The sequence below is a fragment of the Bactrocera dorsalis genome, chromosome 6 (assembly GCF_023373825.1).
Source record: "Bactrocera dorsalis isolate Fly_Bdor chromosome 6, ASM2337382v1, whole genome shotgun sequence".
In the NCBI taxonomy this organism is placed as follows: domain Eukaryota; kingdom Metazoa; phylum Arthropoda; class Insecta; order Diptera; family Tephritidae; genus Bactrocera; species Bactrocera dorsalis.
Window position 1 is genome coordinate 23,666,555 of NC_064308.1, and position 16,129 is coordinate 23,682,683.

General features: G+C 36.2%; 2 protein-coding genes across 2 annotated transcripts; both read left to right on the forward strand.

Annotated features, from left to right (window-relative positions):
• The first annotated feature begins 6,111 nt into the window (after nt 1-6,111).
• LOC125779490 (uncharacterized) lies at nt 6,112-7,227 on the forward strand. The gene is made up of 6 exons (XM_049460851.1): nt 6,112-6,264; nt 6,331-6,408; nt 6,478-6,498; nt 6,598-6,779; nt 6,866-7,016; nt 7,096-7,227. Exons 1-6 carry the CDS (start codon nt 6,210-6,212, stop codon nt 7,218-7,220), a joined length of 612 nt encoding a protein of 203 aa, XP_049316808.1. The 5' UTR covers nt 6,112-6,209; the 3' UTR covers nt 7,221-7,227.
• Nucleotides 7,228-9,280: 2,053 nt separating this feature from the next.
• LOC115065848 (uncharacterized) lies at nt 9,281-16,123 on the forward strand. Its single transcript, XM_049460976.1, has 3 exons — nt 9,281-9,292; nt 11,464-13,584; nt 14,651-16,123. The coding sequence occupies exons 1-2, from the start codon at nt 9,281-9,283 to the stop codon at nt 12,586-12,588; spliced, it is 1,137 nt and encodes a 378-aa protein (XP_049316933.1). The 3' UTR covers nt 12,589-13,584; nt 14,651-16,123.
• The last annotated feature ends 6 nt before the right edge of the window (nt 16,124-16,129 follow it).

Below are 16,129 nucleotides of genomic sequence, written 5' to 3' on the forward strand. Positions count from 1 at the left end.
AAAAAAATGGTCAGAACTAAACACGTTCAACACGACCTCACTCGAAGCTTCATTAGACTCCAAGCAAGTAACAACAGCAACTTAAATCGTAGTTTTTTCAAAACACAAGGGCACAGTCTGAAAGCAAATGTCAGCGAGTGAACAACATTAAATTAGCGAGTACGCAGTGTTTGAGAACGTTTAATAAAATGTCATAACGTTTCATAGATTTTAATAAAGTTTTATATTTTAATTGTTTGGCTGCCATGTATAACGGGTGCACAAGAATACGGTGTTTTACACTTTGTAGAAAAAATAGAACATTTCTTCTTTTTAACATTTCCCACAAACACTTTGTCATCCTCATAAAAATTTGTAATAGTTCTAAAGCTCAAAAACCAACATTCAAGTAGGTATAAAAGGACTTATTAAGGTGTGCGAACGCCTCAAATTTAGAGTTTTTATAACATTTTCCAGTATGGCAAATATTGGACAAAATAATTACTTTTGGGCATTTAAATAAAAAGAAAAGAATAAAAATTACTATATAGAGGTCGTTTAATGTATGAAGAAACTATCAATAAATGTTTTTAACCAGTTTTCACTGAAAAATATTGCTATGATGCTTCACATAAAAAAACAATTCATCAAATACATTTAAATTTCATAAATTTATTTAATTTTCATTGTTTTACAAATTTTATAAGTGAACTATGCAGCAAATCCCTGTATTTACATATTTGTTTGGTAAGATTTCAATCTGGCCATCGCTCGTTTCCAATTGATTAACGTCAAAACCTCCTAAGCTGTCAAAGTTCTCACAAATTTGAAGTTGAGTTGGGCAATTCTTTACCTCTACGTTAAACAATCTGTTACTTTTGTTCATTGTAGAAACGTTCAAGTAACAAGAGAATCATATGGTCGTCAACAGCTGAGATCGCCAGATCGAAACAGTTGATTTTTCGGCACAGAGATTTAAATAAAAGGACTTAAAAATAGTAAACAGGTTGCAATATAGGCGTATTGCCGATATGTTTTGCGTGTTCGGTTCTCCAGGAGGCCTTTTTTATCCATATAATATATATAATACTGTTACGAATTTACTGCTTGCTAGTTTACTTTGCTAGGTTCGTATCTCTGGATTGACGAATAAAACCAAAAACTGTTTAATTCAATTCAACAACTCTTTATTTTACAACTCGTCTACACTATAACAGTTTACTCTTAGCACTGATTGATTACGTTGGCGCTGCCACGGCTTATATAGCCACGCACTTCTCGCTGATGCCGACGTGTCCTTCTAGAATATTGCGTCTGGAAATTACCAGAACATAATGCTATACGGCGCCAGATGCAAGCAGACAGCCGTGGCGCCAGACTCAGCAATTGTTTAAGTAGACAAGCAGATAGTGCGGCGCCAGATGTCTATTGTTTCGACAAGCAGACAGCCGCGGCGCCAGATGTCTACAACAAGACAAATGCTATTCCATATACCTACAACTATTGTTCATAATAAGGGATGCATATAACAATACAAATACAATTTAATACTACTTTTGTAACAATACTAAAGAAAACTACATGTAATAATTTAAACAAAAATATATATCGCACTTCTTACGTTAAAGTGTAACAACTCAAAATTTCCAAATTTTAGTTTTTTGCAAGAAAATAATGTGCAGTGGTCATCTCTACACACTGTAAAAATCGTTCAGTGATTTGTCTAGTCTTTCGTTAAAAAAACCGTTATGACTCTCTCTTTGTTTTCAGAATGACTTCTTTCGACTCAACTAAAGAGTTACATTTTTAGTTGTCTTCAAGTGTTTTATCAAATTGGTTCGTTAGTGTATCACATAAAGTGTAACTTTTTGAAATAAATGAAATAAATTCTAAATAATACCACTATGTATATAAAAAAATTTCAGGAAAAGAGTAATAACTCAAAAACTTGTTGTTTTCGTGCAAATACTAAACAAATAAAAATGAAACAACGGTTATATTATTTTTAATGATATTTTCGTGCAATTACATTGTTTTTTCTTTGTAATATATTATTAATATTTACGGAAACAGTTTTTCGTCTCCACTGAAAATGTTCAAATTTTGAGTTGTTACACTTTAACGTAACAAGTGCGATATATTCTTCAAATATTTTCAATAATAGGAAAGATTTACCAATTTTTTGATACAATAAATAAAATTTTAATCAAAACTAGGTACATTTAATCCTTACGAATTTTAATAATCCAAATATATTCGAAAATTTCACAAAAACGTATTTAAAGTATAGCATAACACGGCAGCACACTCTTAGCCTTTTTTAAGGCATTTGGCCGTTTTAGTAGTGGAATATTTAGCATACCTTAATGAAATGCCTAGTCTTTTGCCCTGTGTCTCTCTCATTATATGGCATTCTTAATATAATTTCTGTCATTCTATAAGCTTTCGCCTGCGTATGTATGGGTGAAAATTATAGAATTTGTTACTTGTAGGTTTCAATGCTTTTGTTAAGATAGTGGAAAATAAGTAACACATCTATGGTTTTCTCACTCTAACCAGTTGCAAATATGGCACGCTGTCTTGTTCTTAGTTACGCTTACTTGTGTACCTTGCTTGTTATTTTTGTGTTTACAGAATGGGACACATTGGTTATGGAATCTCATTGGTACTCAGTCTGTTAAGGGTAACTAATTCTTTTGTTAGCGAATAGGCTACCCATGTGTTACCCATATCATAAATATTTGTTGCTCAAATTTCTGCAAGTGCTAAATCAGTAGAATCGCGGAAAAGTTAACCAAAATGTCCCAAGGGGTTTTACTTTTCCGAAATACTAACTTCTCCGAAGGGTTTTCGAATTTGAAAAAAAAAAAACATGGAAATAAACATAATTTTGGTGATATAATACTGTTACGAATTTACTCCTTGCTAGTTTCACTTTACTAGGTTCGTATCTCTGGACTGACAAATAAAACCAAAAGCCGTTTAATTCACTTCAACAAAATCTCTTTATTTTACAACTCGTCTTTACTCTTAGCACTGGTTGACTACCTTGGCGCTGCCACGGCTTATATAGCCACGCACTCCTTGCTGATGCCGACGTGTCCTTCTAGAATATTGCGTCTGGAAACTACAAGAACACAATGCCATACGGCGCCAAATGCAGCTATTGCTTAGACAAGCAGACAGCCGTGGCGCCAGACTCAGCAATTGTTTAAGTAGACAAGCAGATAGTGCGGCGCCAGATGTCTATTGTTTCGACAAGCAGACAGCCGCGGCGCCAGATGTCTACAGCAAGACAAATGCTATCCCATATACCTACAGCTATTGTTCATAATAAGGGATGCATATAGCAATACAAATACAACTTAATACTACTTTTGTAACAATACTTTCAATTTATTTGCATGACTCACTTTTACTCGTAACAAAACAGAAACTTAGATTGAGTTTGTACTTGTTCACATTATACATACATATGTACATGTATTCGAAATTAATGAATGGCTGTTTTAAAGCAGTGGTCGAGGCTTGTTTGTTTTGTGTAATAGCTCCTCAGTGGGATATGGTAGACATTTGTAAATGAGCGAGGTAAACGATGCAGCATGATGGTATCGCCTACTCCGATCGAACAAAATTAACACGACGATGTCCTAGGAAAATAGCACATCACCCATTTCGATTACCGTAGCGGCGAAGAATTCCTTGATGCCAAGATTAATAGAAAAGTCAATAGATAGAAAGAATTTTCTATCAATTTTGCTCTATTAATGAAAGTGCATGCATGTATTTCGCTATAAAAATAAGTACTTATTGTCAAAAAAGAATGGTTTTCTTTTAATTTTGTGGCTGAGTATCTTTTAATTTTTTTCCAAGCAACGAGACTTGAAGAAACGGCCTTTGGTGAGTCTGATGTTTTTGAAGTAAAACTTCTTTAGGCGCGCTTGGCTTGGGGAGTAAGCTGACGAACGCGTAACGAAAAGTGTGATCAGGCGAATGTGAAATGAAAAGTGTGATCAGGCGAACGTGTAACGAAAAGTGTGATCGGGCGAGGTGAACGGTAATTGGCTTGGGGAGTAAGCTGACGAACGCGTAACGAAAAGTGTGATCAAGCGAACGTGAAACGAAAAGTGTGATCAGGCGAGGCGAACGCAGAGAACGTATAATATAGAGAAGGCTCACCGCGTTGCCAAATTTACGACATTTCATTTAACATATGTACATATTAAAAGACCAAGCGGTCGCGCATATTCACGTACATACATATGTAATTATGTGTGCATGTAAACAAATTTGCAAGAACCAGAGAACTTAAAAGTATAGACAGAGAACATAAAATTTGTTAACATTGTATGTAAGGTCGGAATTCGCCTCGCAATTTTAACATTGTTTACAATTCTCTCACATATTCTAACCGAGAATATGAAGAGACAGAAATACATATATGTATTTACGGCATATGATGACAAGGCATATATGCCGAAGAAGAGAATATGAAGAGACTCCCAACGAAGAATTTCGTTTTGCTTGTTTATATTTTGTTTCATTTTGACACCGAAAATGTGTACAAAATACATTATGTTCTCTGTCTCACATACGCAAGAATATGAAGAGACATAAATATATGTATGCATGAATATGAATATGAAGACATAAACACATGCATGCATGCTCCTTATGCAAGTTCATACATATGCATACATATTTACGCACGTTGGAAGGCGAAGCTGTTACAGCGGCAAGGAAAGCGGTAACAATCGGCGATCGTTTGTTAGTTTCTTTCGCGTCTCGTCGCGTCAATGCTTCGACAGATTGACGTGCTGAACACATAGAACGCGGCAGACTGCAAGCGCCATCTGAATCTGATATTGAAATACACACATTCTTAAGGACACTGTTATTTAGACAGATGTACAACTACATAACTGTGTCCATAAGAACGTGTGTATTTTAATATTTGACAGATGTCGCTTGCAGCCTGCCCGCTCTATGTGTTCCGGGCGTGACTCTTTGAGTTTCGGCCATTTCGGCAGAGATGCGAAAGATGCGTGCGACACTTGTTATTATGAATGTACATATGTACATATGTATGTGGCTCGCATTTGTTTTCGTAACATACAGACAAATGTGCCAAAGAAATAATATACATATGTATGTATGTATATGCCATAGAAATTCTATTGGTACAAATATGGAAATGATAACGAAATAATGCGAATATGCACATTTCATGAAGGTCATCAATTTTCTTTGAAGAAATGAAGTTCATTTTGCACATCTTCACTCTGTAATAGTGGAAATAAATATAATTTATTTGAAATATTACTTTATTTAAATAAAAATAAAGAGAAATAAAATTAAAATAATTTTTCCTAATTTTTCCCGTGTTTTGGACGATGGAACAAACAACATAATGGTAGTTGTTTACATGTCGCCCAATAACACAGTTAATAATATCATAAAGTTTATATACAGAAGACTTATGATTTATGGTCGAGTAGGTTCTGAAGAACTAGGAGAAAACTATCATACGTTGCCACTAATCTTAGCAAGAGATTTCAATATCAATTTCGCATCCGAAGATGGACAACTCTTGAGAAACTTTCTACGAGATAAATTAGAATTACAAATGAATAATGACCGTAATGAGCCAACTACAAGACATGGAACAACAGTCGATGCAGTTTTTTCTAGATTTCTAATTTTAATTCTAAAATATATATATGTATCGTATTTCTCGTATCATAAGCCTATTGTCTCGGTTTTACAATCAACCACAGTAATTACTGATGAAAACTACTGATGAAAACATAAAATAAATTTAAATATTTGTAGGAAATAAATATATGTATATGTGCATACATGTATATATTGCACACACACATTCATATATATACATACCCTGCCAGCAATTCGGTAGTCAACTACGCAAAAAACACATTTCTAGTTAACTTTTATGAACTAACTAAAAGCTAACTACAATGTAATGCATAAATATCCCACATCAGGGCGAGCATAGAGAATGCACGTGTTTTTGTTTTTGATTTATTTTCGCATCTTTACTGTTAGTTCTTTGGAATCTCTCTTTTCGTTATTAGTAGGCTGTAGTCAATTGTCCGTGAATCAGTTGCTCAATCGTTTGCAAGCAAAAGTGACACAAAATTTTAAAAGATAAAGTTATTTATTAAATTAAAAATAGTACAAAGTTAATAAAAAAAGTATAAAAAGTTTAGATGTCGATACTAAATATTAAACGTTCCACATTCAGTATTCAACCAATGTCTCAGTGTAAGTAACTATTAACTACAATAAAAATGTTGTATATAACTTGGCTTCATAGAAATGGGTTTACAGATAGCGACGAAACAAGCTGCTGCCCAGGTTGTAGCAGCCTCAAGGAAAATATTGAGCAACAATTTAAGCAGATGAACAGTAAGAAATTCGAATTGCAAAAAATTAGCGAAACTTAAATTAATTTAAATGTAAAAAAATTCATTTCAGATACTATACAAAAGCTTCAAGGTAATTAATCCTTTTAAAACAGATTATTATTTATATTAAATATAAATAATTTCACTACATCTTAATTTTTATTATTATTCATTACCAAATGCAATGCAGAAACTATTGTCAACCAAAATGGCATAATTATGAAGTCCTTAGCTGAGCAGAAAGTGTTGACGGAAAGGGTTCTTCACCAAGAGGTATCCAACAATAATGTACGTGCAGTTTTCCCCATAAAAAGTGTCAACGACTTACACGACTTCAACACTATTATTAGTGAGGACAATCGTGACCTCTACGTAAGTCTTAAAAATTGTGTTCCATGAATTTAATACCTTGCTAAAATGCATTACTATACTAAAAGTTTTTATAACTTACTTAACAGGTTAACAGGATGAAGGCTTTGTTAAAAGGACGCCTGGCGAAAACGTTGACAGATGTTATTTCCCAAAGTGTGTGCATAGAAGTCAATTTGGATGGAGTCCACGGCAAGAAGCGTTTGAAAGATTTCAAAGCTTTTTACCAAACTTTAATGGGTAACCCATATACTGAAAGCATATATGTATACATATTTCCAATAACATAGCTCAAATATATTTTAAATATTTTAAACAGATGCTTGTCGTTCGCTTGGTTTTGAAGACAACGAAAAGGAGATAAGGAATGCCTTAAAAATCATTAAAAAACGTCATTTCCATGCAGAATGTTTAAAAAATAAGAAGAATAAAACAGAAAATTAATAATTTATTTTTCGGCCTTTTTAACTTGTGTAATTGATTTGTAGCTAATTTAAAAAAAGTTAACTGATAGCTTACTACTAAATAACTAATTTTTAACTAACTGCTAAGTAACCAACTTGTAGTTAACTTAAATAAATAGCTAATAGCTAATATATAGCCAACTACTAAGTAGCTAACTTTAAGTTAGTTGAAAAGTCGTGCAGAGTCGGGTAATTGACTACTGCCTAGGACATGGCAATGTTAAAATAGTCAGTTGGCTCCATGAAAAATAGTCCAAGTATCAACCGCCTCTAGTTGCGAAATAGTTAGATTAAAGTGCATTAAAAGTTAGCTGAGTTGCCGGTAGGGTATAGATAGAGAGAAAGAAGTTTTACTTCAGTCGTGCGGTCATAAGCACACTCTCTTTTTTTTTGAATTTGGTAAGCATACTTCGATTGGGTGAAGCCTTTTACTTTTACACATTTTACAAAATTGAAGCTATGTCCTTCTATGATAAAAACACGAAAAACTTACCAAATAGTAATGCATTAAAATGCGTTCCTTTAACAATGTTTTGCCCTTCACACGTTTTTGTTCCAGCAACAATTCGACTGCTACAATTTTATGGAGTGATTTTTCGATTCCATTGTGATCTAGCAGGTCTTGTATTATAGGCATCTGTAGTAAAAAAATTTTGGTCTTTGAATTAACATGTGGCACTCAAATGAAGTATTTTAAAATCAACTCACATATTTTTTCCTTGTTGCTTTCCAATTCTGTGTCAAGTTCTTTCAAGGCATCGTCAATTTTCAATGGAAATTTGTTGGTAGTTTTACGCTTGAAACTCATTGCATTTATGAGGGCATTGCTTATTAACTGCCCGGTGGTTAGTTTTCGTAACAGCTCATTTTTAGTGTCAACTTACAATATATTACAATTCAGCATCAATATTGCCAAAACTACATCTCCCCTCATCCTCTTCAGAATCACTTTCAACATTTATGTTTTCAACTATGTATTCCGTAAAATTCACTATACTAATTTTTAATTAGAATTCTCATATGCCTTATAATAAGATGTGATATCTGATTTGCATCACTGTTGTTTTCACACCACTTTATAAAGGAAAAACTCACTTTCTGTTGTCGTACATTTTCCTCGATAACTGGTTCTCCAACTTCAACGTCATATAATTACTTCGAAATCTTCATCATCTTCCGTATTTTTATCGTCGCTCCAATGTTCAATATCTTCTAACTATTTGATCTAATCAATATATGCAATGGAATTTAAGCAGTAAGATGGCATCACGTATTAAATGTCCTTTAAAAATATTCTCAACCGGACCATTTTTTTGTGCTACATTGTTCCATAACAGTTTAGCCCGGTATCATAACTTGAGTAGTCTTATGGGATTTTGATCCATGGGCTGGAAAGGAACGGTCGCGTTAGGTGGTAAAAGCGTTACCGCAATGTTTTCATCATCTGAAAACCATTCTCAACCAGTTAGCTAACTTTTACCCGTAAAGTAATGCTATTTGCTAACAGAGACGTTATTACAGGGATTTGCTACATTTTGGTTAACAGAATGACAAATAATGGTTATTAAATATGTTTAAAGTGGCCATACACGACACACATGTGCGTTCGATCTATATGAAATCGTTTCGCCATACACGACATACAAGTCCATATTGCGTTCGTTCTTCAAACAGTGAATATGTGTGACAAGCAAACGGAAAATTGTTCGTCCGCGATCTTTCCTATTCGGCGACATGAGAGAAATGAGATTTTGTGTGCACACAGCGCCATACACGACATACATGTGGGCACACCGATCGTAAAAAATCAAGCATTTTCGCGAACATGGATTAGTATGCGCACAAGTCCATATACGAGTAAATCGCAATCGAATATGTATGGCCACTTTTACAGTCTATTAAAGATACCAAATACATTTCTTAGCGAATAGGTTACCAATGTGTTACCAATTACATAAACCCCTGCAAGACGGAGGTAACACATTGAAACATTTCCAGCTGTTCACGAACAATGTTACACTTTCTACAATTTTCAAATGAATGGGAGAAAGCGTACGTATGAGACAGAAAAACTGTTGACTATCAAGCTTATCGAAATATTACTATGTTAAAAGAAAAAAGGCGATACACAATTTTTCAAGAAGATGAATTAATACAGAAGCAGCGAAAAACGCATTATTTGATAAATGTTTAAAGTCTTTTAAATATATCTATAGACAGAAATCAGGGCGAACTTTTTTTAACTACAACTTTTTTTTTATTACAGATTAACAAGCCGATAAAGACTAGTAAATATGTACATTGATTTTTTTGGAGATTGCTCCGTTGCATGTGAATATAATCCGTGCTTAGTTTGATTTTGATCGGTCATTGTTTCGCGATTAATTTGTTTTCTGTTTTATAAATAGTAATTTTGTTTGGCATTCTTCGTTTACTAAATACTCCTATTATTGGTGTCGCGCAACAAAACTTTTTCAAGACTACGGTCGATCTTAGAGGATTGCTTTTTGATGGAGATTGGTGTGGCAAAGAAAATCCTGCTTATGCCCACTGAAGAGTCGAGAAAAAATTATTGAAGTAAGTTTACTAAAAACGGCTGTACATTGCTGGCCGTGATATCACTTGAATAAGGTTAGTGACACTGAGTACAAACATTAGTATAATAATTAAGTTAGACAAAAGAAGCGCAATAAAATCTTGGAATTACTTTTTACATTTGCAGCTACTTCGTGGTTATATGTGTAATCAAACGAGATGCAACAGCTAGTAGATTTGAAAACAACATAGAAGGACAAGGCGTCGCTGGGCTAGTGTTTAATAGGTTGGGTCGATTCCGGACTTTTTTCGATTCGGGATTTCTAGTAGTGCGGAAAAGTTGCCTTAGTACTTCCTAATTCCAATGCAACTTTTTGTTTTGAGATCGGATTGCATCTTAAACCCCAACTCCGGCCTTGAAATTTCGGAAATTTGACTAAAATCGTGAAATTGTCTACCTAGCGCCTGAAATACGCATCTCATGGCAAAATGTATAAAACAAAAGTTATTTGCTACCGAAATGGTATAGGTGATCATGGCCGTAGGACGAACCGTTCCCGAGATACGAGCGAAAATGCGGCGCGCCACAGCGCGAGGTGAAAATCGGCTTGCGGCCACACTTCTTGACGTTGATTTCGCCGATTGCTATCACTCACATTCATTCGCATACGCCAAAGGACACGTTCGGATAGGTCTCCACAACAAATATTTTTTCATCGAGTTCTTTCACTCTTGTCGGTGATTTCGCCGAGTTAGACCTGTGATCACTTACATTCATTTCTCTGCGCCATACGACACGTTCGGACTGGTCTCCACATAAATATTTTTTCATCGAGTTCCTTCACTCTTGTCGGTGATTTCGCCGAGTTCTATCACTTACATTCATTTCACTGCGCCATACGACACGTTCGGACTGGTTCTATCACTTACATTAATTTCCCTGCGCCATACGACACGTTCGGACTGGTCTCCACTTAAATATTTTTTCATCGAGTTCTTTCACTCTTATCGTTGATTTCGCCAAGTGCTATCACTTATATTCTCTCAACAGAACACAGTACTCAAAATGTCTGTATCTAAATTTAAATTTAGACAGAAATGTCCTGTGTTTGGCATATATCCGTACAATCTCTCTGAGTCCCAGTTACCTACTTACCAGAATGTTCTTTTGTGTTATCAGTTTGAAAGACTTCGTATAGGGCGACTCCGAGGCGACAACTATGAACCTAGGAGTAAAGAGGTTACAGAAATAGTTGCAAGAAAGGTTGAAAATACCTTCAAAAAGTTATCTATCCCGATAGTTTCACACACCAGAGTTGTACAAATGCTCACCACATACCATAAGAAATTTCTGACTCTTAAACAAATGTTTATAAGGAACCCAATAGGTTTGAGCTCTAAAAGAGACGACTTTGTCTCTTCTGCCGGAAAATTATTTGACATTGCTGCTTGTAAATGCATTTATTTTTCTTCTTGTACTTGTCCAAAGGAAAGGAAAGTTCCTATCAATGAACAATGGAAGTGTTGATCTACCTGTAACAAAAAAGATTACAAAGGAAAATGAACATAATGAAAAGCTTTCAAAACGTCATTCAACATCAACACTTACCAGAAAAGTATCAGCTAGAACACGTGACCATTCAGATCAGCCAGACTCTCATACAGACGACAACAATGTAGGCGCGTAGCACATTGATTCTTCGAAAAACGATGGTGATGATGAATTTTCTCTTCCATCCTCTAAAACCAAACAAAACACACTAGTATTAGAACACACTGCTTTAGCTGCCCAAAGATTTGGAGTAAGTGATAGAGCAGCGGCCTTGATTGTTTCATCTGCTTTTCTGGATGCCAAAAAAGCAGGTTTGATAACAGAGGATCAGGCTAGCTTTGTCGCTGACAAATGCAAGATTAGTCGGGCAAAACAAAGTGTTGGAGTTAAGCTCCAAAACACCGAAAGTATTGACTCTGTATATGGGCTGTATTTTGACGGCCGCAAAGACAATACACTTGCACAAGTCAGCGAAGGTGAAAAGTACTACCGCGACACTGTCAAAACGGAACATATTTCTCTTATAGCAGAATCTGGTTGTCATTACTTTGGCCACGTCACCTCTCCTTCCGGGTCAGCTGAGGATGAGACGCAGGCTATATGGCAACATTTACAAGACATTTCAGTTGATGTGGAACATCTAGAAGTTGTCGGTGCTGATGGCACCAACACGAACACAAGCTGGAAAGGTGGAATCTTTCGGAAACTAGAAGAAAGAATAGGTAGGCCATTACAGTGGGTTGTTTGTCTTCTACATTTCAACGAACTTCCATTTCGTGCTCTTTTCGAACACATAGATGGTGTCTCAAAGAGTCCAAATACATTCTCTAGCGACATAGGTAAACTGCTCCCTGATTGTGAGAAGTTGCCTGTTGTCAAATTTGAAAGTTTTCCATCCTGCCGATTACCTTCTGAAGTTAATAACCCGACCCAACTTAGCACAGACAAAGCTTATCTCTATAAAATATCAGAAGCTGTTATTTCCGGTCAATGTGCAAATAGAATTCTGGGATTATACATTTCTACTGACAAACCAACAAAGGAAATAAAGATTTTGGTCAAGTACGTATACATACTTACAGTTTACTCACCTTTGTGGTTCTCAATAAGATTCAACAGTTCAATCAAAGATGGCTCGCGCCATCTCTATGCTGCAATTCATAGGTCGAGATACTTACCTGCTAAACTGCGCAAGGTTGTCGATTCATCCATTCAACAGAATGCTTTCTTGCTCTCCAAGAAAACATTCTCCTTAGTATGATGACTGACGAACGGATAGAAGTCAGAAAGCTGGCCCTTGACCGTCTTCTGGCAGCCAGATAAGCAGAGTCTGACACTGTAAATGGAAGGGTTAGATATAATAAAGTGCCAAAGCTGAATTTCAAAGCTAATAATTATTACGATATGATTAACTGGAACACTATTACCTTGACTGTTCCACCAGTTCTTTGTTCAGTTTCTAACGAAGAACTCATAAAAGGGCTGTCGGAAGACACTGCAGAGGTATGGAAATTTAGTGAATTCCCCCCTCACACCGTGGCAGTCGAGAGAACCGTCAAACTGGTGACAGAGGCATCTTCTAAAGTTATTGGCCCCCAATCTCGTGATCGTTTTATACGCCCTACACTGAAATCTAGGCAACAAGTGCCAAAGTTTAGTACAAAATCTGATTTTATCAATAAATTTGACACAGATTCAGGCTAAAACAAGCCTGAAATATGGTTGGTTGGTTGGGTTGGGCTTGGGAGGAACCCGAAGAGCAGCCACCTCCACGCTGTGGGTTCTGGGTGACCAATACAGGTTAGCTGAGAGCTGCAACAATTTTCACCTTGCACTGTGGCGCGCCGCCTTTTCGCTCGTTTCTCGGGAACGGTTCGTCCTACGGCCATGATCATATATAAATACCATTTCGGTAGCAAATGACGTGACAAATAACTTTTGTTTTATACATTTTGCATGAGATGCGTATTTCAGGTGCTAGGTAGACAATTTCACGATTTTAAGCGAATTTCCGAAATTTCAAGGCCGGGGTTGGGGTTGAAGATGCAATCCGATCTCAAAAACAAAAAGTTGGATTGGAATCAGTAAGTACTAAGGCAACTTTTCCGCACTATTAGAAATCCCGAATCGAAAAAATTCCGGAATCGACCCACCCTAGTGTTTAACAACATACCTATCCATATACAACCGGAACGGTGCAAGCATATCGTGCCATCTTGTAATTCCGGCACCCAAGAATTATGTGGATAAATTAGCGGTAAGTAATTGCAGTAGAAAAACTGTAATAGAAAAAAATATTTTAATTTGCAGCCAATTTAATTAGTCTTCCGCGCCGGCTTTTGTTTTGTTTGGAAGGAAAAAAGTTACTGAAGAAAATGTATATTTTTTGTTTTAAAGTTATCCCTTTTTGTGTTTTATGTATAAAGCTTCTAATAATATGAATGTGCGAATGCGGTGGTTGTGGATGGTGCATTATCGCACTTCTTTGCTCAATAAATTCAGACATAGTAAAAATCGAAGAATTCACTTTTAGAGCCTCACAAAACGATGCGGATTGCAATTACTAATTAATAATTTTACGTGAAATTTAGCATAGATGTCACTAACAGTACTACCAACTTACAGAAAAACAAAAAATTCGTAAAACATGCGAAGTATAAATAAAAATTAACCTTTCATTTTCATTTTCAATGACGACATCGATTCGATCCCATTTATTGAATTTGGGATCAGCTAAAGTGTAGTTTTTCAATTGTTCTACATCCAAGTTAATTTTTTTTTCAAATTGAATGCATAATATCTGGAGAATTTCGAGTCAATTAAAGCAAAATTGACGAAATTATGAGTATTTTTATCCCTGCCGGATTTTTGTACATATATCTGACCCGACCCAAGCGCCCCGGAGCGAGCGCGCTATTATTACCCGGTAGATGTTTCGCTCTCTATGTAGTACCTAAACCTTACCAACCTATGTCATGTATTGAAATTTCAAGATAAGGAGAAACGTGTTTATGGTCCGTATATTTTGTCAGTCTGGAGTACAAAATTCAGTTAGCAGGAAATATCCTATCGAGCAGACGTATCCACGCGTTCTTATTTTCGCATAACTTCAGCTCCGTTTTCATCAATTTTTGTTGTTAAATTATTACAAAAATGCCAAAAAAAATTACAAGATCTGATAACCAATCTGCGGGTTCGAGATTATTTTACCGCCCCACAATCGGAAAAGTGTGACCGTTCAACATCAAATTACGGAGTATGTTGAAAAACATTATAGGTTGATTGATTTTTTTATTGGTTTTTTTCAACAATTGCTACGCTAGTGTGACGAAAAAGTAAATTTTCATTCGACTAAGAAAGAAGGACTTGGATTTCACATCAAAGTGTCGTGCGAAGGTTGTAAACAAATAACAAACGTCTAGTGCACAAATAAACTCTGGTATTTACGTAGTGAATTATTGGTTTGCCTCCGTGATGTGGATATTAGGCCTTGGATTAGTTGGCTGTGAAGAGTTCTGCGGCTTGATGGATTTGTCCAGTTCATTTTTATCAAGACCGACGTACAATAATTACGTGAACAAAATGTGCTCGACTATAAGAGAAGTAGCGAATTGATTCTTTTCATCTGCTATAAATGAAGAAAGAGCAGCAACAACAAACTAAAGATGCCGACGAACTCAGTGTATCAGGCGACGGAACATGAAAAAAAGAGGCTAGTCATCTTTATTCGGCACCCTGCTAATCGGTCACTTTACGAGTAAAGTTCTTGACACTATCGTCATAAGTTCATACTGTCACGAATGGAAAACTTGGGAACACAAATCAAACTCTGCCAAATACGAAGAGTGGCATGAAGCTAATGTAGATACTGTAAACTGTCGAGCAAATCATACTCGTCCAAATATGGAGGTCGAAGCGATAAAAACAATGTTTCAACGCTCCGTAAAGAACGGTGTGCGATATCGCAACTATATCGGCGACTGTGACTCCAAAGCTTACTCCGGGTTGGTGAATTCTAAACCTTACGGTAATAATTTTGCAACAACAAAAGAAGAATGTGTGGGACATGTTCAAAAAAGAATGGGCACTCGTCTACGTGAAATAGTCAAAAAGACCGTTGTAGATACCAAAACTAAGGCTGGAAAGAAAATCAAAAGAGAAAGTCTGTCTGGTAAAGAGAAGCTTACGGCCAAAATTATCGATGAACTGACGGTATACTACGGGTTGGTTATCAGACGTCACTCTGATTCCGTAAAAAATATGAAGAACGCTATCTGGGCAACGTTCTTTCACTACAGTTCGACGGACGAGAATCCACAGCACGGAAAATGCCCGAGCGGCGCGCACTCCTGGTGCGAATGGCAAGAAGCTGCAGCTGCTAATGCATTGGATTCCTTTAAACACACGTATATTGCTCTTCCCAAGTATGTTTAGGATATAATTAAGCCTATCTACGAAGATCTGAGCAAAGATGCCCTCCTGGAGCGATGTATCGGAGGCTTCACGCAGAACAACAATGAGAACCAACTTATTTGGAAAATCTCACCGAAGCACTTGAGTGGAACCTCTGTCATCGTTGAAATTGCAGCTTATGTGACAGCCAGTGTCTTTAGTGAAGGTTCGTTTGCTTTACTCACCTTCATGCAAGACATGGAAATCAGTAGTGGGCCAAGCGCTCATGACTGGGCGCGATCAACTGACTCCACACGCATAAGTCGAGCAGAAACTGAACGACAAACCAAAAAAGGCAGGATTTGTCGTAGGCAGGAGCAAAAAGAGACATTAGACATCATGGATGATAA

Coding starts and splice junctions, on each gene's coding strand:
- LOC125779490 (XM_049460851.1), top strand. CDS start 6,210: ATGTCGATACTAAATATTAAACGTTCCACATTCAGTATTCAACCAATG. Junction 6,409..6,477: donor ACAATTTAAGCAGATGAACA/GTAAGAAATTCG, acceptor AATTCATTTCAG/ATACTATACAAAAGCTTCAA. Junction 6,499..6,597: donor TACTATACAAAAGCTTCAAG/GTAATTAATCCT, acceptor AATGCAATGCAG/AAACTATTGTCAACCAAAAT.